General features: G+C 36.7%; 1 protein-coding gene and 1 long non-coding RNA gene across 6 annotated transcripts in view; one reads left to right on the top strand and one right to left on the bottom strand.

The window, feature by feature from the left end:
• NAALADL2 (N-acetylated alpha-linked acidic dipeptidase like 2) overlaps positions 1–22,420 on the top strand; it is a 1,263,364-nt gene that overhangs the window by 386,584 nt on the left and 854,360 nt on the right. For 2 of the 5 annotated variants that reach the window (XM_077880381.1, XM_077880382.1), the window contains exon 1: positions 621–813. The exons of 2 other annotated variants lie outside the window; for them this stretch is intronic. In XM_077880381.1, coding sequence (XP_077736507.1) covers positions 636–813 — 178 coding nt within the window. In that variant the 5' untranslated portion in view covers positions 621–635. Of the gene's footprint in view, positions 1–620; positions 814–5,540; positions 5,920–22,420 lie in introns of those variants that run through there. One more of the 5 variants, XM_077880383.1, reaches the window with a different exon arrangement.
• On the bottom strand, positions 370–13,926 carry LOC144302736 (uncharacterized). Its single transcript, XR_013369765.1, has 4 exons — positions 13,790–13,926; positions 13,278–13,390; positions 6,415–6,516; positions 370–750 (listed from the first exon to the last, which is right to left on the bottom strand). It is a non-coding gene; the product is annotated as an uncharacterized LOC144302736 (long non-coding RNA).

The following is a 22,420-nucleotide window of genomic DNA, read 5'->3' on the forward strand; positions in this document are numbered from 1 at the left end:
TGCACTTGTCATAGGGAGAAGGGACAAGAGGGGGGAGGAAGGAAGAAGGTGAAAGGTAGAGGAAGAGGAGGGGAGGAGGCAAAGTGCTCCCTGTGTTGTATTTATCGTCTGGCATTCACAGTGTTTACCACATACAGGATTGTTTTCAATCTTCGTAAGAACCTTCTGAAATACTTATCATCATTTTACAGTTGGGGAAACTGAGACTCAGAGAAAGTATAGCCCTCCTAGGTCTGCAGCTAGTACCAGAGATACTCCAAAGCTGGTCTTTCCATCACTACACAAAAGTGATTCCCGGGCTGTTCCTTATGTCTGTGGGCTTTTGTTTGTTTGTTTGTTTTTAATGAACAATGCAAAATTCACTTTATATTTTTTATTTCTGTAAGAGACACAGATCGGGAACACTGAAAAACAAAACTGGCTCTGCACCGTGGTATGTTGCTAGTATCCCCACTTGGGGAAAATGTAAATACGGTTTCGACTAAAGCGCAAGTAGAGAATTCAAAGTGAATATCAGAACTGAAACAAAGCCACATTTCGTGCAGCACACGTTAATAGCAGAACGTTGATCAGGGGATGTGATCTCATTTCATAGCAAAACTGGTCCTGCAAGCCCAGGTAATTCAGGAAGCAGAATGGTAATTATTCACAGCAGAAAGCAGGTGGTATACTGTTACAGTACTACAGTAGGAAGTCAGAAGGTTGCAAAGCTTGCAAGGTCCCTGACACAACCTGAAACTGCTTGGCCCCCTTTAAAAAGAAATAATAAAATGGGAGAGAATGAAGCAAGTTTACCTAACACATCTTTGCAAGGTAAGTGCCAACAGTCTTTGAAATGTTTCCCATCAGAGAATCAAGCAGCTTCTATTACAAAGTGTGTGTGTGTGTGTGTGTGTGTGCGTATGTGCCCGCGCCCACCTGTACACACACACACACACACACGCACCTGCGTGTGCCCTGCCAAGAGAGTTTCAAGCTATGCTCTGAGGGTGAGGAAAAGGGGTGAGGATTTTTCCTGTTTCAAAAGAAGCTGGCTGTCTCTTGGGCTCAACAACTTAACCAACACAAAAACCCAAATTGGTGGAGAGTGGGCAAAGCCTTACCTTTATTGTCCATTATAATGCGGGAGAAATGCTGTGACCAACTTGTGGTGCGGATGTCTTCCAACATTGACACAGAATTGTTTTTTGCCACTACTTGGGCAAATTTTTATTTGTAATAAAGTTTTGCCATATCTAGGGTTTTCCAGCTAAGTGTCCTTGTCCTGATATATTAATATAACCAACTTTTTTTAATATAACCGATTTTTATGGTAGAAAATGGGATCTCAGAGGAGAGCACAGCAGTTGGGAAAAGGGGGTTTATTTTACAGGTACCTTTGTCCTTTGAAGGGATTGGCTTTGTTGACATTGGCTTGTCTAGGCTTCTATGGTTAGGCTTGTTGATAGAAACAATACAAAGTTGCTCACATGTTTCACTATTTTGAGTGAGAAAAATTCCTTCTTAAAAAAAATTCAAAATTGACATAATGCTGATTTGCTGCTAGGATTTGTAATAGGATAACGTCTTATGAATTATTCGTTGCCTTTACAAAGACATTTTGGTCAAGATGTGTTTTTAATTGACTGATAATGACATTTTAGTTTTGTTCTTGTGATACTACCACCAAGAAAATCCCTAAACCACCCAGTTTTCTATTTAGGCATATAATCAAGCATATAACTACATCTGTGAAATATAACGTGCATGAGAATAACAGTAAGATGATCACAGACATGCCTGGTCATAAACTGTCCATTTTCTAAAGTTAAATTGTCCTACAGAGAATGCCTGTGTTTTTCCTTTATTTTCTTTAATCATTTCTCCACTAAACCTACCTAAGAATCCCAGAATCTTATTTTATTGCTGTATGTTTCCTAAAAAACATTTTGTTAAATACTGCATAAAATGCTATTATCAACACTTTTAGTTTAAAGGTTAATACAAAAAAGAGTCATTTTAGTGCACTCTATTGAAGAAAAACAAACCAAAAGACTTATTTAGTTTGATTCTATGAAATGACTCACTTATATGTGTTTTATGGAGAAAATGATTTTATGTATGTGATCATAGCATATATTTTGTCTCTATAATGTCTTTTCTTTAAAAAAATGTATGGGAAGTATTTAGATTGTTAATATTGTTCATATAAGGATGATTTCATATAAAATGTGTATAACTCTTTGGCAACCGCCTGACTAGCCTGCTGTATAGACTTATGCGAGCGCATCACTGTGACTGGGTTCGGAGGTTTTAGTAAACTGAGGAGTAACCAGGGCTTGTTTCTCTTTGTGTCAGGATCATGGGAAATATTTGCTTTGTATTTTAGAGTCCTAGAATGTCTATAGATTTTGTTTTACTTTTTCCTCTGGAAAAGGTAACGTTATGTTATGGTGATATGTTCCACTATAAAAGGCGACTACATGCACACATGCATATACACACCCACATATCCTTAATTTCAGAATTAATAATCGGTATATATCAGAAAAAATGTATAAGTTTTAAACAAGAGCTATGGTGAATAATTTGAATGTTATGGTTTGACTTAGAAAATCATGTGCTAGATCCATAAACGTTCTGTGGCTGAGGGCCACTTGGGAGATCAGTTCTATCTCCAGCTCCCTTGTGAGCTCTGTGAAAACTTTTCCACGGGGAACATGTTGTTCCATCTGAGTTGAAATGTACCCTTAATGGGTCTACAAATAGTTCAGATCCATCTTCCTGGAATATTGCGATGCTTTGATTCCAGTTATATTTGCCTTAAAATTAAGTGAACTTAGTAATCTGGAGAGAGCTAATGATAAGTGAGGGTTCTTCAATTGTTGACTTTAAATTATTTCTGGATTTCTAATTATAAAGGAAAGTACTGTGGGGATAATTTGCAGCTTCTTGTGTGGAGGTGAGAGATTTGGTAAATGTAATATCTTATAAAATGGATCAAAATATTTTCTGGGATCTTCATTTCTGGAATGGTCTAACATTATTCTTTTTGCCTCGCAACATCCTGTTCCAAATCTCACATTGAGTTTAAAAATTGTTGAAGTAGATGAAAAAGGCGTTTTGAAATGTTGTTTGATTCTGCCTTTGACTTAGCAAAGATTCTGAAATACTCTGAAATAATACAATTATTATCAGCTCAGCTGACAAATAAGCATGCTATAGCAGAAATGACTGCATATAAATACTTTGTTTTGCACATTAAACATATGGATGATTTAAGTTTTTTGGTTGTGAAGATTGTAAGCGATAGATTAGCATTCAAACTCTATCATGTTCTTTTAATAGTGGTTTTCTAATGACACGTGTCTAGATTGTGACCATGTCTCGTCCCAAATTGGAGGGCAAGCCATAGACATTGTCAAAAACGATCCATTTTAGTGCTGTTTCCTGTAGGTTTTATACCTAGTAAGCCAGTGAGGAGGGTACCCTGGTTAGTGGAGCCTCTAAGCAATCAGCAGCTATGATATCAGGAACTTATTTTTTCCCAAATGAAAGTGAAGTTGTTCCAAGGTTATCTTCAGCTACATGTGAACAGATCTCAATTATCTTTTCAAACATAAAAAGCAATCTCTTGGGATCCCTGGGTGGCGCAGCGGTTTGGCACCTGCCTTTGGCCCAGGGCGCAATCCTGGAGACCCGGGATCGAATCCCACATCGGGCTCCCGGTGCATGGAGCCTGCTTCTCCCTCTGCCTGAGTCTCTGCCTCTCTCTCTCTCTGTGTGACTATCATAAATAAATAAAAATTAAAAAAAAAAAAAAAAGCAATCTCTTCCTTTCAGGCCCAGCGAAAAGTAACTCTACAGAGAAATAATATATGAGAAGGCTCATAATAGTCTCAGGATTCAAAAAAATAGAATTATCTAGCATTGGATAAAATGCTAGATTTTTTTTCTTATTTCTGAAAATATAAATAAAATATATAAAATAATGTGGCGATAGGAATGGGGACAAATGCTGAGCATTTTATCTGGTAAGGAAAGGCAGCAGCATCTCCTTCCACAGTCCCTGCAAACAACCCTGTACCACTGAGTAGCACCTGGCCAGTCTGCGAGAGCGGTGAAAGGCCACGACTGAACAACAGGAGGGGGGCAACTTCCAACCAGGCAGGTGGCTCCCTGGGAAATTCCTCAGGTTAAGATTTCTCCAGAAGCTACCTACCCTGGGGGCATAAAAGGGCCCCTTATCTGTATGGCGAGTCAGGAAGGACGTGCATTTTCTATTCCAAGATTCTTAGTAACAGGCAGAGCAGAGCCTGGTAGGGATTGTACAAAAGGGAAAGAGCCGTCACTATCCAGCTGTGTCCCTAATGTCCCTCATCCACCAAATCCCTCCTGCCTCAGCGACTTAGTCCAGATGAGCTTTTTCCGTTGTATTTCCCTCCTCTTCCTCCTTGGTCAAAGCATGTCGAAAGCCCTCTGCTTCTTAGAAAAGGATACGGTTTATAAATCCATCTTTGGAGGGATTTAAGTAAAAGATACCTCTTGGGTTCAATGCTGAGACAACCTTGAGAGCGGTTTCCTTGAGTGGAAGTCTCCTGTGGACGGCCCACACACCCTTGTCACCGAGGCCATCCACTTATCAGCTGCTCAGATGTCTTTGAGCATCTTCTACTTATATCTCCCCTTCCTACCCCAGTTCTTGGTTTTCGTGATCTAGGAAACCCCTCCTCTACAGGCTATAAAAGACTGGAGCTCAGAGGGAAAGAAAGGTCTCCAAGCACAGAAGGGTTGGCTAGACTCTGTGGAATCCAAGGCCAGGTCTAAAGAGCAATCAGCAGAGAAGAGAGAACTCTTCAACAAGGAGAATTTGGCTGTCAGAATTAGGGGAGGAAAAAAAAAACCCTATAGAATCAACATTTTCAGGGTATGAGGCAGCTTACAGAGCCTCAAGTCTGATATTTTTACTTTGTAGAATAGCAAACAGAGCTGATGAAGGTAAGAAAATTACCCTTGGTTTCTCAGAAGCAGTTGCCAAAACCTAGATCTCCACCCTAGCTGCCCAGACCCTGTAATTTTATAGAGGAATTTGGCACATTCCATTCTGGAGGCATCTGCTTTCCTATTTGAAAAGGGAAAAAAAAAAATCAGGCTTATGAATACTTTCAATATCGATACCTTTTAGAGTCTCTCGTTATGACCTGGAAAGGATTGTCCAGTATTCATTCAAGCTATTATGAGACTGGTCCATCCAGGTGTGGGATTTTCCTTGACTATAAAAGTTTCAGGTTTCCTTGACTTTCCTCACAGCCAAGAAGAGTCCAGACACACAGGCATTGCATGTATCCTGTTTCTCATGATATAACCTTTTTTTTTTTTTTTTAAAGGGAAATTATACTTATCCTGCTGGGCTATGAAAAGAAGAAAAAAAAAAATCTAGGCAGGAAGGTGCCTTAGTGTCTGTGCTGCTAAATTGCAGCCGGAGGGCAGCAGTACTGTATCCCCCAACCTGTTATACTGGTTTGGTGTGCATGTTTACTTTCTGTGGTGGAAAAAGTATCTCTGCATTCATCATTGCAAACCATGCCTGTGAGTGTCTTGAAATCTTTCTAAAACCAAAGAGGACTGACCAGTTTATGACTCTTCCTTCCCAGCCTATAGAACCTTAACAGCATTTTAAAGAGGAGAAGTGCAAGAAGCTCTTGTTTAACTTATCCATGTTCCAGGAGGAAGGCTTCCTTCCACTAGCTCTCCCTGATAGGTCAGGGCACTTGAAGACCTGAGACATTTTGGAGTTGAAATTTAATTATTAAGGCAAAAGGGCATTTTGGAGTTGGAACTTCCAGAAGCTCTGCTGAAGAGACCTTATTACATAAGGATAAATTTGAACACATTTGGAGCCAGTAAAATTGCAGAAAATGTCAAGGCATGAAATCCCAGGTGAGTCTGACCTAAGTGGGTTAGGCCAGGGGACTCATGAAGACAGCTAAGGGATTTTCTGCCCCCAGATATCAGAGAGAGAATCCCAGAAGTAGGGAAGTAGGCAGTGGGTTTAGGAGATGAATTCTGCAATAATGCATAAGAAGTAGTTAATGACAGCAGCACAACCTAGCTGAGGAGCTCTTTTTTTCTTGTCTTTGTAAATGGAAATAGGATCTTTACCTTGTTTGAAATAAAACAGGAAGCAATGTACTTAAATGGAACATGAGATAAAAAAGGGTGGTTAAAAACTTGGTACTCAATTAAAACCTACTGCTGGGGGAGAGGCCAGTTCTCAAACACTTTGAAATTTAGAGTTTGTTCATAGACTTTTGAATGTTCTGAAAAGCAGAGTTTAATCCCCTTTGATTTAAATGGTATTTTATGGCACCAAAATTGTTTTAAAGGGAAACAAAAATTAAAGTCACTATAAAATCTTGAAAAGGTGATACATACCTACAGGATGACTTGATTGTTTAAACATTATTATTAATAATGCAATTAAATTTTTTCCTTATATTTAAAAAGCTGGATCTGTCTTTGCATCTGTTTTCTTTCCTTAAAGAAATAAAACAAAGGGTGTAAGTAATGATCTGATGATTGTACATGTATAAACACCTTATAATTATTACATTGTATGCCTATTTTCTAGTTTTGGAAAGAGTTTAAACAAATTTAGCTAACTGAGTAGAACAGCAAGCCAACCTTTTTTTTTTTTTTTTTTTTTTTTAAGCCAACCTTTTTTGTATCACAGTTTTTGGGGGGAGGATTAACCAAGCACATACTTGACTTATTGCAAGGTATTATAGTTGCTACATAAATGAAGGAAGATCAGGTGACTGACTAGATTGCAAAGAAAATGTGGTTTGGATGAAAACCCTCAAGAAGGAATTGAGCTTCGGTTTTATCCCTTGAGCTTTTAATCTCTCTCCAGGAAAAGTATGTGTAAATACTTTTATTTTCCAGGGCTGTTTTTGTTGCTTTGTTGATAGATGTTTAACCATCTCCACAATTGAACACTTTGGGAGAAGCATTCAAAACTGTGTTTATAATTAATTGAAATGCAACTCACCTGTCCTCTTTAAAGCCCCTGGTCACTGTAATTCAAGATGTGTAGCGTATACTTGGAAAAAACAATAAGTGTGTGACTTCTAGTACCAAATCCTATCTACTAAAAAAGCCCAGAATAGAAATATTTTGAAAAGTAAACTACTGGACTTAATGCAATTCATATAAACATGCAAACGGTGTGCACATACACCTCTTAAGCAACACAGTCAACTTTGCTGTGTGACTTCAGACCTTGGTAAATGATTCATTTCTGAGATGTGATTAAACTCTTGAAACCATTCCATCTCTGTGATTTTATTTTTTTGTCTTCTCAAAAGTAAGTTCCTTTGGAATTGAGATGTGCGGAGTAGAGAGAGCTAGAGGGTCACTATGCTTTATTTTCCTTTTTGTTTATGGATATTTAATGCAATCAGAGACAAGTCCTATCTTCCTTAAACTACTGATAAATCTTTAAAAATTCTTCATCACGTCAGCATTTTTGGGTGGTCAATTTCAGAGGTGGAAAATGTACATTGTCACCAAAGAGGTAATCACAGACAGGTATCTAAGAATTTATAGGGAAACCTAGGCATTTATGCAGAGTTTCATAGAGGGGATATGATGTAAACTGGCTCTGGCAGGTTTGGTAAAGTAGAGTAAGTGGCCAGAAGGAAGAAAATTTTCCCTGGAAAAAATAACAGCAGAGACAAGCCATAGAAATTCTACTGTCCATTTATTTACATGCTTTATTCTCCTCTTGTTGAAAACAAAGAGATTTTCCCAAAATTAATACTTTGAAATAAGCTATAAATAAGTAAATATAATAACAAAATAAGATTAAAATAACAATTAAAATATTGTATATAGAATATGTGCCAAAACATTCTAGTCAGCTACCAAACAGGACACAGATTTGTTTTCAAGCTTCCTAGCAGCCAAGAGAAAGTAAGAAATTGGTTTTAAGATTTATGATGTTCAAATATGTAAAAAAAAAGTTTCAGCTATTCAAGGGATGTATAGAGATGGTGACAGACATCAGAATAATTTCTATAGATGGCAGGGGTCAGATCTAGCTAGAAGAAAGGGATTTCATTAAATAAGAGTTACAGAGACAAAGAAAATAGTATTATTTAACTCATCTTAGAATCTTGCTATTCATGATTTTGAGCTCCTTAAGTTGCTCTCTTACTCTACTAGACATTTGTCAGAAAAAAATATATATAGGAAATATATCAAACATGTAATAAAAATCTGAAAATAATAAAAAAGGAAAAGGACACAGAATAATAAGAGATAGACTTAATATCTAAATGTTTATATGATTGAAATTTTAACATTATTAAAATTTCAGAGTATAAAAACTCATTTTGAAAATTAGGCTGCTATATATATTTTCTAAGGATATGGTATTACTCAAGTGTCTCTCCTGCAGTTTCTACTGGGTTTTATATAGTTGTTTTATGTTTATTTTGGTTAACTGAAGGTTTCTGTACATTGACTGTGGTGGATTTGGTTGGGGAGTGGGGAGTAAGTGCAAAGGGATGGAGAATAAGAATAGAGAAAAAAAAGAATAGAGAAGAGCACATAGGTATTGATGAAATGCATGTTGCGTTAAAAACCTTCTTTAGAAACTTTATAAACTGTAAGTGCACTGGGGTGATATTACCTTAAGTTTCTGTTTTTGATATGGATAAATAGGAATTTGGGTGAAAAAAGGAAAATAATAATAATGCTTTTATTCTTAAGCCTGAGTTCTCATCTGTTTTAGGTTCATATTTTATATTTTCAGTCTGCCATTTGCCTTCTGTGGATTTCTTTTATACATCATATTTCTTCTTGGTTAGAAAACTTACTTATATTTCTAGAAATTAGTACTTACTAAATTATTTGCAAAAATACTCTCAGGTGACTTGATAACATAATCCACAATAACATTGGTACTTAGTTCATAAAATGTTCTGGAAAGGTGATCTTCACATGGAATTTGCATTTACTTATGTTGATTCCATAGTAAATAATTTGTTTTTATAATCACATATACATAAAGGGGGGGATAACTAGAATTTATCTGGTACTAAATCAAAGCAGAGATTAATAGGCTTATTTGAATCTCAGAAATTTTGGCCTTTCTTTCACCAACAAACACATCAAACTCAGACTTCGAACCCTTGTATGTACTCATAGTCTCTGCTAAACTATCTGTGGTTTGTTTTCTTTTTGTCATTCAGTTGTCAGGTCAGATATCATCTCAGTGATACCTTCTTTAGTCTTTTTCACTAGAGCAGCCATTCTGTCTTAATGTTTGATTTTAATTCTTTTAATAGCTCACTATGGTCTTTTAAAAACTTTATTTTATTTTTTTGGTGCATTTGTATATTGTCTATTTCCTGGAAAAAAATAAAAAAATAAACTCTTCTGTCTCTGAGATTAAAGACCATGGCTGACTTGCTTATTTCTCTATTTCTAGTGCCTAGAACCACACTAACACAAACTATATTTTCAATAAGTGTAGACTTAATATGCTCAGAAAAAAAGTGAAACATAAAATTCATATTATTCCTGTGTCTATGCAATTTACATTTATTCCAACATGAAAATTAGTTGAGCATAAAGTAGCAGTCACTTAACATGGTAAATACAAAATGAAATAAAACAAGAAAACTTAAGTAAAAAAAAAAAACAATAATAAAAAAGATAAATAAAAGTCTTAAAATGGAAAGAAGCATTTGTCTAGAAGAATAATAATTGGCGTAGAGTCTATTCTAGGAGATTAGGAACAGTGTGCTGTCATTCAAAATTAGAGAATTGTTCCTTCTCATTTTCTTTCATTCTGTAACTTTAATTGGGGTTACCTAGATAAGTTCTCAAATAGTTTAAGTCGTGGTGATAGAAGAAAACATGTATTAAGTGTATACCGTGTGCCAGAGACTGTTCTAAGTAGTCAGTATATTAAAGCTTCACAATCACCCAAAGGGGACCCTCCCCAAAAAAAAAAAAAAAAAAAAAAAAAAAATCACCCAAAGGGGAATATAGACTCCAATGCAAATAATTATGTGACTATCTCTTTGTTATAGAAAGAAAGCTGCCCTCCTGTTCAGTTTCAAATTCATCTTCATTGTTGTCCCTCATCGCACAGTAATGGAAAACTGAGTTCATGTAATAATAGTGGGATTTGACCAAAATCAAATCAATGTGAGTCATACTTGAGGATAAATTGGTGTTCATTTGTAGTGAGTGCAACAGAAGGAAGAGCTTGTGAAAACTAGGTTTCTGGCTTAGGTGACAGAGAAAATAGTTCTGTTAGATGATTTAGGGGATGCAAGATGGGGAACAGTTTAGGAAGAGAAATATGAGATTGTTTTAAAGGAAATGATTTTAAGCTATAAGTGTTATATACTGATGAGAATGTCCAGGACCTAAATTGCAAAGATGATGCTAGGCCTTGGGAGAGAGTCCTAGGATGAAATTAAAGAGTTGGAAATTACTAAGACTGAAGTCCTACATGCCACTGTGGATGGGGGGGATTATACAAAGATAGATGTTAAAGGAAAAGGTGATAGAAAACACTAACATCTGAAGTGTGAACAGAAATGAAAGAAATGGGGGGGTCATAGGACAAAAAGAAGATTCAGATACAGCATTTACAGGGCAATGCATAGTGAGGTTTTTTCTATTAAAGGAGTGAAGGATGTCAAATGTCAGAATAGTCAAATATTTAGGATCTGTTTGGTGATTCAAAGCCAGAATCAAGGTGCAACATGAGGAAGAAGCAATTTGAGAGTTATCAAGAACAAGGTGAAAGGCAAAGACCAAGTTGTAAAGTTAGGCTGTGCGAGCTACTCAGTGATTGTGCCGTGGGAACGGCCATGGCTGGGGAGTGGTAGACAGAAGATAGAACGAAGGAGGCAGATCCATCGCAGTGGTGCTACCAGTAGATATAATGTTCACCTTTCACAAATGAGAAATCAGTGTCGGGGGAGAAGGTGAAGGGTGTGTTTGATGAGATGAGAACTTGGTCTCATTAGAGCCACTTTATTATTGTTTTTTCTTCATTATAGTAACTTCAAAGAACAGGAGGGCAACTTTCTATAAGGAAAAATAAGAAGGGTGAGTGTAATGACAGATTCACCGAATTGTAGAGGAGAGTGGGTGATGGAGCTTGTACCAAATGGGCTGCATCTTTGTAGTAAAGGATGAGTACAGCCAAGTCTCATACAGCCAAGACTCAGGGTGGGGCTACGTGTGGGATGTTGATTCCATGAAAGAAAATTAAGAGGTTTGGCCTGAGGCAGCCTCAGAGAAGTTAGGAGACCATGAATATGGGAAAGCAATAGGAAAAAAAAAAAAATGCCAATGACTAAGCCAGTTTTCATAGAGATGAGAGTGAGTGTGTGTTATTGGCTGGTATGCAGAGTTAGAGACGATTACTCTGGAAGATTGACACTCTAACGTGTAGCACCACCCCGAAAGCCCACTCCAGCTCTTTACCTTCACAGTCCATGCCCCTGTACCACAGCTGAACTAGAAGAGAGTGTACATTTTATTACAGAATCATCCAGCTTTTGAACAATAATGGAACACCCAGTTTTTATAGCTGATAAGCTTTTTATTTTTTTTATTTTTTATTTTATTTTTTAAAAAATATTTTATTTATTCATGAGAGATACACGGGGGGGGGGGCAGAGACACAGGTAGAGGGAGAAGCAGGCACCATCCAGGGAACCCAATGTGGGACTCGATCCCAGGACCCCAGGACCGCTCCCTGGGCCGAAGGCAGGCACTCAACCGCTGAGCCACCCAGGGATCCCCCCGATAAGCTTTTTTAGTGGTGTCTTCTCATCTATGTAACATTTGAAAAGTGCCCATATATAACTGGCCATATAGTGTGAATGTGACAGACCTATGAAACTTTGGGATGATAGAGACCCACTTCCATTTGGCTCTGTTCGAAGAAATCAAAATAAGGTCGGATCAGTTTTTAACCTGCTTGAAGATTTGAGACGCTTGGATAGTGATTTGTAATCGAGTTTATATGGTTAAATCATTATCATTGATAATAATGAAAAGGGCAAGTAATAAAATTGGACATTTAGTAAATACCAATGACAGATAAAGCCACAGTTTAAATCTGGGGTGTATCTTACTTCATTGTTTCTTAATGACCACGTTTCCCAGGTGTACCATTTTAGAAGAGCTGCCTTTAAAACAACGATAGAAACAGACAAAAACACAGGCCTGCCCAAAGAGTGTTTCACACGCTTGCCATTTATATCCATATACAGAAATTAGTGACTGTCAATTTTTCTCACTGGAGAGAATATTTTATTCCCAGTCTATTCCATAGCTGATATATCTGCTTTTCTGTAGCTACCGTATTTTACACAAACTCATGCAATCTCCTGCATACGAATAGTGTTTCCTGTTTGAGTACCTCCTGCTTCCTCTTGTCCTACCTCCCCACACATCCTTATGATATTTCCATCATACCTGCATTCCCGGAACTTTTATTGAAGGTGATAAAGCTCTGAAGAAGTAGTTGGAAGTAAATGGGTTCTACTAAATTTAAGAATGTTTTGACCATTAACCTTCAGTTGGAAGTTTTAGGTGACCACAAACTGGTATAAAGGAATATAGATTTACCCTCTACAAAATACACTTTAAAAAGGTTTCTTAAACAATTGGTGCTTTGCTGATGTAATGGATACCTCCTCTTCAGTGTTTTTAACTTAACAAATTACATGTAAAAGCCATAAACTCCTTTATATTATCCATAAACATAATAAAAAATGTTACACCACATAACTTTGACTTAGTCAATAATTCTAGGCTTGGCCTTAGGGTTTAAAGAGAAAATTATTCCTGTTACACATTTTAATTATGCCATAAACTTTGGGAAATAGCTATTGATCCTCAGCATCTGACATCAGAAAAGTTGTTCCTCTCATGTTCTGTAGCTGCTGAAAGTATGACATACAGACTAAAAGTGAAGAATTTCAGAGAAATCAAAGACACTACTTGCACAATAAAGGATGCTTTTGGTTGCAGTTGTTACTTAAATGTTAGGAGATATAAAGATCATCTCCTCTAAACAACTTTCTGATGAAACTAGGATCACACATTTGAGTTAAGAAATATTTTACCTTATTTTATGAAAAAAATTATTCTCTAATGGTACTCTTGATTATCGCTAATACTTTAATACAGAAATAGGGTTTAATCAGGAACTTAATATATATATTAAATATATATATAAGGTTTTCCTAACTTACATAGAGTGATGAATGTTGGAATTATCACTTTAGAAGTAATTATTTCATAGTGTTTCATCCTTGAATCAGTGAAATGAACAAAGAACTCCATTCTGTCAAAATTAAATAGATATCTGAAAAAAATAAATAGGTATCTGACATTGATGAAGATGATGATGATGATGATGATGATGATGATGAAGAGAATAGTTACTGTACATAGAAATTTTACTAGGGGATGGGCATTGCTTTAGTTTCAATGGCCAGACTTAAGCCTCACATCCACCATGTGAGGACTGGTCTCAGTTGCTCCCTTTTACAGAAGGCTCAGAGAGATGATGAAACTGTTAGGAATATATAGGAACTAAATGGTAGAGTTGGGATTCAAACCCGGGTCTGTATGACTCCTGAAATGATGGTCCTGACTAGATATGGGCTTCTTAAGTTATTATTTTCAGCAGGTTGGAAATTCTTTGAACTTTAGACCATTTAATGTAAGTAGATTTGTAATCTGTATTTAAATCCGAACATACCAAATTTATGCGATTGTTCATTCAACAAACGTTATTGGCACACGATTAGGTACCAGGCATATTATTAGGAGCTGTTGAAGCTACATGCAATAAGTCATGGACACAGCAACTCATAGTCTACTGTATGTGTGTGTGTGTCACTATGTTTATATACCTTCAGAACTCTGATAACATTCTAGAATTACTCCCTCTCGAACTTTGGAATCTCATTCAATGTATGGTCATGCACCTTGGATACTGTAATGTCCTGTGTGGTCAGTTTGGAGACCTCAGTACCCATATAACCTCAGCCATTAAAGATGCTGTTTTGAGGGTATCAGCAGAGAGTCTATATGGACTTTTGTTGCCACAGGAACCCCTACTTTCTCACTGTAGGAACTAATAAGTAGTAGTCTTTAGCCATTTCTTCCCTACCCTTTTCTTCCTAATCCACAATGTGATGAAATCCCTCGGGTAAAGAATCTGTTAAGCCTTCCATGTACATAAGGCCCTCAATAGTGACTCTGGATGCGATGGTTTGCACAAATCCACTTAATTTAGCTTTATATTAAAAATATAAATTTTTAATATAATTTTTGAAATATAAAAGTCTATTTTTTTTATAAAGAAAAGTATAATTTTCCCCGAACTGTGCTTTAATTAGGGGGCTGCTATCTATCTTCCACTGAAACTTTTACGCTTATAGTGGTATGATCTTGTAAGGATGAGTTATGGGCAGTTAATTGTCAGACATGTCAAGTGTAAGCAAAATTTTCAAACTCTTTATTTATTTGTTTATTTTCTTAGATTTTATTTTGAGAAAGAGAGAATATGAGCAACAGGGTAGGAGGGAGAGAGAATCCCAAGCAGATTCCATGCTGTGGAGGGTGGGGGTGAGAGGCATACATGGGACTTGATCTCATGACCCAGATACCATGACCTGAGTGAAAATCAAGAGTTGAACACCTAACTGACTCAGGCACCTCTCAAACCAAATTTATTTTTTGTTTTAATCCTCATCACTGAAGAGAAACCAATGATGGGTGTTGATGGTCTCTCAAATGCATTATAACTTTCTCCCAGGATATATACATTGAGAATTATGTGAAAAGTGCCTTAGCCAGTTTAGTGCCGGTGAACAAGCCTTCCTCATGGGAGTTAGGCGTTTTATAAAGTTTATGTTTGAAAAAGGAGAAATAGGAAGGCTACTCTATGCATGGTACCAATCCAGGGGATATTATTTAAGTTACCTAATTTTATTCTCAGAATAGTATCTAAACCAATTATTAGGTTACTATGTATGCACAATCTTCATGCTTGGAAGAGAATTATCGGAGAGAGAAAATTTTAAGCAAAGAGGTGATACTTGATTCCTTCTTAAATGAGGAGTTCCCCAGTCAAATAAATGGACAGTGTACTTAAGGGATAAGAAACCATTTATACAAAGGCATTGTGACATGAGTAGTGTCTTTCAAAAAATTCAATTATTAGTTCCTATTACGTGTCCAGTGAACATCAGCTATGGGAATGCTGATTTTTTTTTTTTTTCCTGGACGGGCATTAAACATGTTTACAATCTACTGACTACAGTCGAGTTTTAAGGCTAGCTACATGTTAAGCAGAGTGGATGGTCTTATGCTGTTTTTACTTAATCTCAGAACACATGTGCCTGTATCATCTAGGCTTTGTGTCCGTTCACCAGATTGCATGTGAGCAGATGTGCACATGACCAAGATGTTAACCACAGTTCAGTGATCTGCTTTTGTGGAAAGCATCAGATTCTCTTTATGCACTTGCTCTATATGAGAACAGGATGTCAGTGCCTCTCGACTCCAGTCTCCCCTACTGATACTTAATGTGCCAAGTTAAAATACTTGCATAGTGGACAAGAAGGCAGCATGGGGATTTCCTGGCCCTCTTTCCTGCCAAATTGACAGGTTGTTTTGCAGCAGGTGCACAGCAAAGCGATTAAGAATGTATAGGTTGACAAAACATGTGTGATATGACTGCAGGCGGTTTATGTGAATGACATGTCATGGCAAATGTTGGCCCCAAGAGATTACACCTGGGGTTCTGGGGTGTAAGGACAATCTATATGCATATCAAAGCATCATCGAGTTGGTGAGTGCTCAAGAAAAAAATTGCTTTGACTAGGAGTCTACATCAACGAAGTACATGGCAATTCAAGGTATATTTTTTGCTCCTTAAATATTTTACAAATGTCCTATTTATAAGAGTAGGTGCAATAAGCATCTGTCTTGGGAGATGTGTGATATTTTGACTGCTGAACAACTCACTCAGCTGCCAGGAGGACAGATAGCCTGGTTTGTTAAAATTCATGATTGGAAAAAAAATTCAATGTCATCCAATTCATCTTAAAAACACATTGAGCCGTTAGTATCAGCCTCTCCCACTTCTAGGATGACTGACATTTTACATGTAATGAAATAATACAAGTCTTGCTGCCTTACTCACAAATTTTCAGAAATATTCAAAAAGCAGGAGGAAAAAAGTAGATTTTGATGATAAAATAATCATTCATGTATACAGCACAAACATTTGCATAGAAATTTTTGCAGAAGTATGGACTGCTCAAAATCTTTCCATGGACCACCAGTTAAGAGACCCCACATTAAGGATTTTTGTGTTTATATACATTTTTTAAGAGACAGGGAAATAGATTTCATCAAAGGAATTAATAATTCAGATGGCATTGAGATGATTTTTAATGTCTTTTCTCTATCAAAACTCGATGTCCTGATACATTCCTGTTAAGACTTACTAGTTTTCCCCTAGAGAAACGAAAATATATACTATTTTCTAAGAAAAAAAAAAAAGTTCTGTGTCCCTTAGTTGTGACTAAAATAACTGTAATTTGCAGTATAAAAATGTAATGCAAAGATTTTCTGCACTTTTTGATCAGCACTTAAAAGCAATCTCAAAATAAAGTGACATATTGCCACTGTGGATTAAGGTAGAGTGTTATTTGCCTATTTTTTATTTAACATGGACCATTAAAACTAAATGCAAAAGTGCTATCTATAGATATAAATGCTTAGGAGAAATAAAAATGTCGTTATAGTGCTTATATTAATACCTTAATGTCTTAACTCCTGGTTACTAATCCACTTAAAAATGGATTGAAGGGAAATCCTGTGATCTTTAGGAAAAAAATTAAATGTTAGCTTTTGAGACTTCTATAAAAATCTAATATTTCAAGCAGATTTATTTCCATCACATAGGTTGTAATATATACTATATGTATTCATTTAAAACAGATATTGGGACACCTGGGGGGTTCAGCAGTTGATCATCAGACTTTGGCCTAGGGCGTGATCCCAGGGTCCTGGGATCGAGTCCTACATTGGGCTCCCCGCAAGGAGCCTGCTTCTCCCTCTGCCTGTGTCTCTGCCTCTCTCTCTGTCTCTCATGAATAAATAAATAAAATCTTTAAAAAAATATAATCAGATTAATAGCAAACACAATCTTGGACTTCAGCAGAATGATACATTTTACACAAAAATATAAGAATCTGCTCTGTTCATCATTATGGTCTGTCCAAAGAATACTGACTAGGGTTTGAGTTCTTATTCTGAGACTCCATTAGAGTAAACCAGTGAGAGAGACAAGACCTGTCAAACAATTGTGGAGTAATTGAAGTTTTTGTTTTTACTCTTCAGCTTTTTTCGCTACATTTCCTTTCTAACATTGCTAATCATCCTTTAGCTTCTTTCCTTTCTGTCCTTCCTATCATATAACCTTCGTATGAAACTTCAGCATAAAATGATCCAATGAAATTCTTCATAGTAAAATGTCATAGTTTTCATGGTGGAATTTCAAGTGTAAGTTTTTGTGTGATAGTATCTGCTCTACGTCCTTCAAAAATACAACGTAGATGACATCTGTTGAGATTTCAAGTTAAGGTCTTATTTTACCTGGCTCTAAGTTTTCCTCATTCATTGGGTTATACCTGGAATTTCACAGCCTGAAATTCATTTCATAGCAAAATGAATTCTCATGACCACGTTACTGATTTTTTTTTTTTCCTCCTCAGTTATATTGCATTTTAAGAGTCATGTGTTGTAGGATGGCCTGAAGGAGGAGGTATTTGGAACTGGGGTCTTGGCGTGTATTGTCTTAGCTCAGGCTGCTGTAAAGGAACACCATAGGCTGGATGCCTTAAATCCCAGACAGTAGTTTCTCACAGTTGTGGAGACTGCAAAGGCCAAGATCAAGGTGCTTGCAGATTCCTTTCCTGGTGAGAACCCTCTTCCTGGCTTGCAGACGGCTGCTTGTGGCCAACCACGACAGAGAAGGAGAGGTCAGTCCTGTCTCTCTTCCTCTTCCCGTAGGAACACTGATCAAATCATGGGGCCCTACCCTCATGCCTTCAGCTAAGACTAATTACCACTCAAAGGTCCACCCCAAGAACCATCATATGCCTTTGGCATATGAGTTTTGGAGGGATAAAACCTTCAGTCCATAACTTGTGTCATTCCAACAAATGACTTAGACTCTTGAGTTCTATTTTCATCTATTTTGCATCTATACAGATACTCCTTTCCCTCTTTTCTCCATCGAATTTTCTATCTTGGTAATTTGGTACAACAGGTAGCAAATTTATGAAGTTTATCAATATATTCTTAGAGCTGAACTAAATTGCTCTCTAGTTACCTTGAGTTGAGGTCTCTCTCTATAAATCAGCATATTAAGTAAATAGAGATTCCTCAGCCTGTGCTCAGTTTTCAGCTCAACCAATATTAGACATCCAGAAAAAGCCCCCTCACCACACTCACACACACAAAACAAACAATACCAATCTCAACAAGAAAATAAAAATATCATTTTGAATACAACTATTAAAAGTTTGGTTTTATTGCCTTTCAGCTTTGGTTTTGGGGACTTTTTAAATTAGACTAAAGAGCCATAGATTTTAGTGCCTGTAGCTATGTTAAGTGTTTGAAAATATGTAATGTTAAATGCAATTGTTAAGTATAATCGCAAGGGGGAAGTACAAGAACCAATAAATAGTAGCTACAAGGCAAAGGGTTAGCTGAATGTAAAGAAGGACTTTTGTATGGTTTCAAGATGACGTGAGTTTTCTTTGTAAGAAAAGTAGAAATTTACTATCCTAAGACACTGAATTCCTTATGAACAGATATAGCCCAGCATTAAGTTGAATTACTACTAATTACAAAGATATAGAGGACGCTTACGGGGTTATATATGATGATTTTAAGGTAGTTCTAAAACCAAGAGTGTTCTATTGAAATGTTAGCATTTATGTATACATTCGTCAGGGAATCATCTTAAAGAAGACTACAAAGTGATACACTGGAACCCTCAAATTTGGTTACTTAGCATTTGGTTTTGAAATGGCTTTGTGGTTAAGTCTGAGTATATAATAAAGTGATAAATATGTAGGTGCAGTCTAGTAAGATCTTCTAGAATAAGATTTATAAGGTACTTTGACAAAACAGTATTTATTTTTTTATTTTTTTTTTATAAAACTATTTAAATGATTAAACCTAATACTTGAACTGAGCATGTAGTGAATTACTGATTGATAGATAAGAACCTGGTTAAAATACCTCCATGTATTAACGAAAATCTGTTTTCCAAGTAAGTCTGTATGTTATTATTATTTACATCTTAATGGGATTGGACCAAACTGTTGAATTGTTATCCTCTAGGAAAGTTTATGGCCTAGGCAGCAAAAACTTGCTAAAATTGCATGAAAGAACATGTTCCTATGAAAAATCTATATTGCAAAAACCTACATGTTCTGGATTAAGTGTTTAAAAGCACCTTAATTTATAGGTCTTGCCTCCTAGGACCGTCTCATGTTGCTCTACATCTAGTGCCTGTGATAATTGCTTACTCCACTTATAAGGACAAATGACACCGGCCTTTTTCTCTCTGGCAATAAGCTCAATATGTTCTTTTCTTCCTGGCCCCCGCAAGGAAGAGTTCTTAATGATTTTTCTCGCCTCTCCTATTCCCCCACTCTCCTGTTATTCATTAAAGAAGTCATGTCTGATGTCTGATTCTCTTTCTCATAATTAGTGTACCTTAGAAGACAGATAAGATAAAAGATGGCCATCTGTTTATTTGTTCTTTTTGATTAAAAAGATGCATAAAGAAGAGAACTCAATGTGCAATGCCATGCTTTCCTGCAGGCCTTTTGTTGCCTTCAATGTTTATATAAAATTCAGTATTACTGTGGTTCTTCAATCTCAGTAAACATATTTAAAGTTATTTTATGTGACTATGTATGAGAACGATTTTTAGTTTTTCTAGCACAGGATAAGCCAAAATGTACTGACTTTTTTTTTTTTTTTTTTGAGTTTGTAGAAGCATAAATGGCTTTCTGCCCCATAATAAGAGCCTGCAAGGTATTTTATATGTGACCTTCTATGTTTACTAATATATGTACTAAACACATGTTTTTCTATACTTACTGTATTCATCTTTGTTAATGAGGCTTACAGAATGAGTGAAATATGTCTGTTTTATTAAGGGACACCTTAACTGTAGACAGTTTTTAATTGCAAAGATAAAAGAGAAACCCAATTTTGCTCTTTCTTAATCTTGTGAAAGTCAGACTTCCTAGTTAATCGGCTTCACTGTAGATCAATCCACACCGGATAGTCTTTAGTCTAAAAGTTGAAAAAATGAAGATTTTATTTTCAGTGTGACCTTGCCTCTAACAGATGTATACTTTTCAATGACTTCTGGCTATGATATCATAACATTTTGTTTGTTTGTTTTAGTTCTTGTTTTTCTGAATCTTTTTTTCTTCCTGAGGTGACACTTCATTTACAGTTTTGAAATACAAATCATTTTATTTTCCATGTGGTTATTACATTTCTATGTGTTAAGTTTTTCTATATCTAGCAATATATCCTGTATGATTACTTGCTTCAAAGGAATTTTAAAAATCTATGTTTTTAAATTCAAGTGAATAACAGGTTTATCATATATTTTCTTGTCCTCACTTCTCGTTTGACCAGCTACAACTCCGTTTGTCTTATTCTCTTCTAGTAAGACTTCTTTAAATAATTGTCCCTGGTTGCTGCTTCCTATTTCTCCCTCCTCTTTATTTTAAGCCCCTTCTTGTCAGACATTTGCTCAGACCATTTACCAAAAGTATTCTTATCTAAGTCACTAATTACTTTCATCTCTAAGTTCATTAGTAAATTCTTTTTTTAAATTAATTAATTAATTAATTAATTAATTTATGATAGTTACACACACAGAGAGAGAGGGGCAGAGACATAGGCAGAGGGAGAAGCAGGCTCCATTATTCGAGAGCCCGACGTGGGATTCGATCCCGGGTCTCCAGGATCGTGCCCTGGGCCAAAGGCAGGCGCCAAACCGCTGCGCCACCCAGGGATCCGCATTAGTAAATTCTTAATCCTCATCCTACTTGATCTATAAGCATCTCTTTTGACAGTGTTGATTACTATTTCCTTTTTCCATTCTTTAGCCTTAGAATATACTTTCTTGGTTTCCCCTTACTTTACTAGCCACTCCTTGGCAATCTCTTTTGTAGTTTATCTACTTAGATATACTCTTTGAAAGTTGGAGTACCCAGGAGTCAGCCCTTGGTCCTCTCTGTTTTCTTTTTCTCTTTGGCGATCTCATATCAGTTCTATGTTAACAGCTTTCAACTTGACATTGCCACTTCTGACCATTCTTCTGAACCCTAGACTCATATGGCCAATTATGTACTCAGCATCCCTACCTGGGTATTTAGTGAACATCTCAAACTATGCTGTGCTTCTGATAGTCTCCCCAAAACCTGCTGTGGTGTACCACATTTCAGTAGGAAGGAACTCCGTTCTCCCAGTTGCATGACCTAAAAACAAAAACAAAAACATAAAGCATGAAACAAACACAAAACTCTCTTTTTTACAGCTTACATGTAGTCCATTGGGAAATGATAACGTCTGTGCCTTCAGGATACATCCAGAGTTTGACCACTTACTTCCACTAATACCACTGTGGTCTCACCATCATCTAGTTTGCAGTATTTCGCTGGTGCCGTAACTGGTTTCGTGTCTCTGTGCTTGGCCCGCTTACAGCTCATCGTCAACCTGATCACAGTAGCCATCCTAGAACATGCTTGATATGCTCCTACTTTAGGGCCCCTCTGTCTAGATTGTTCTCCTCAAAGACATCTGCTTGGCTTGACTCCTTCACCTTCTTTGCCTTTGCTCAAATGTTACTTTCTTAATTAGGTGTATTAGTTTCTTTTTTTTATTTTTTATTTTTTATTTTTTTTTATTTATTTATGATAGTCACAGAGAGAGAGAGAGAGAGAGAGAGAGAGAGGCAGAGACACAGGCGGAGGGAGAAGCAGGCTCCATGCACCGGGAGCCTGATGTGGGATTCGATCCCGGGTCTCCAGGATCACGCCCTGGGCCAAAGGCAGGCGCCAAACTGCTGCGCCACCCAGGGATCCCGTTGTATTAGTTTCTTAGGGCTGCTGTAACACATTGGGAGCTTAAAAGACATTTATTCTCTCAGTTCTGAAAGTCAGAAATCTGAAAACAATGTGTTGATAGGTGTCTTAGTCTGTTTAGGCCACTATAACAAAATGCCGTAGCATGGCTGGTTTATAAACAATAGAAGTTTATCTCTCACAGT

Source organism: Canis aureus, chromosome 31, assembly GCF_053574225.1.
Source record: "Canis aureus isolate CA01 chromosome 31, VMU_Caureus_v.1.0, whole genome shotgun sequence".
Lineage (NCBI taxonomy): Eukaryota > Metazoa > Chordata > Mammalia > Carnivora > Canidae > Canis > Canis aureus.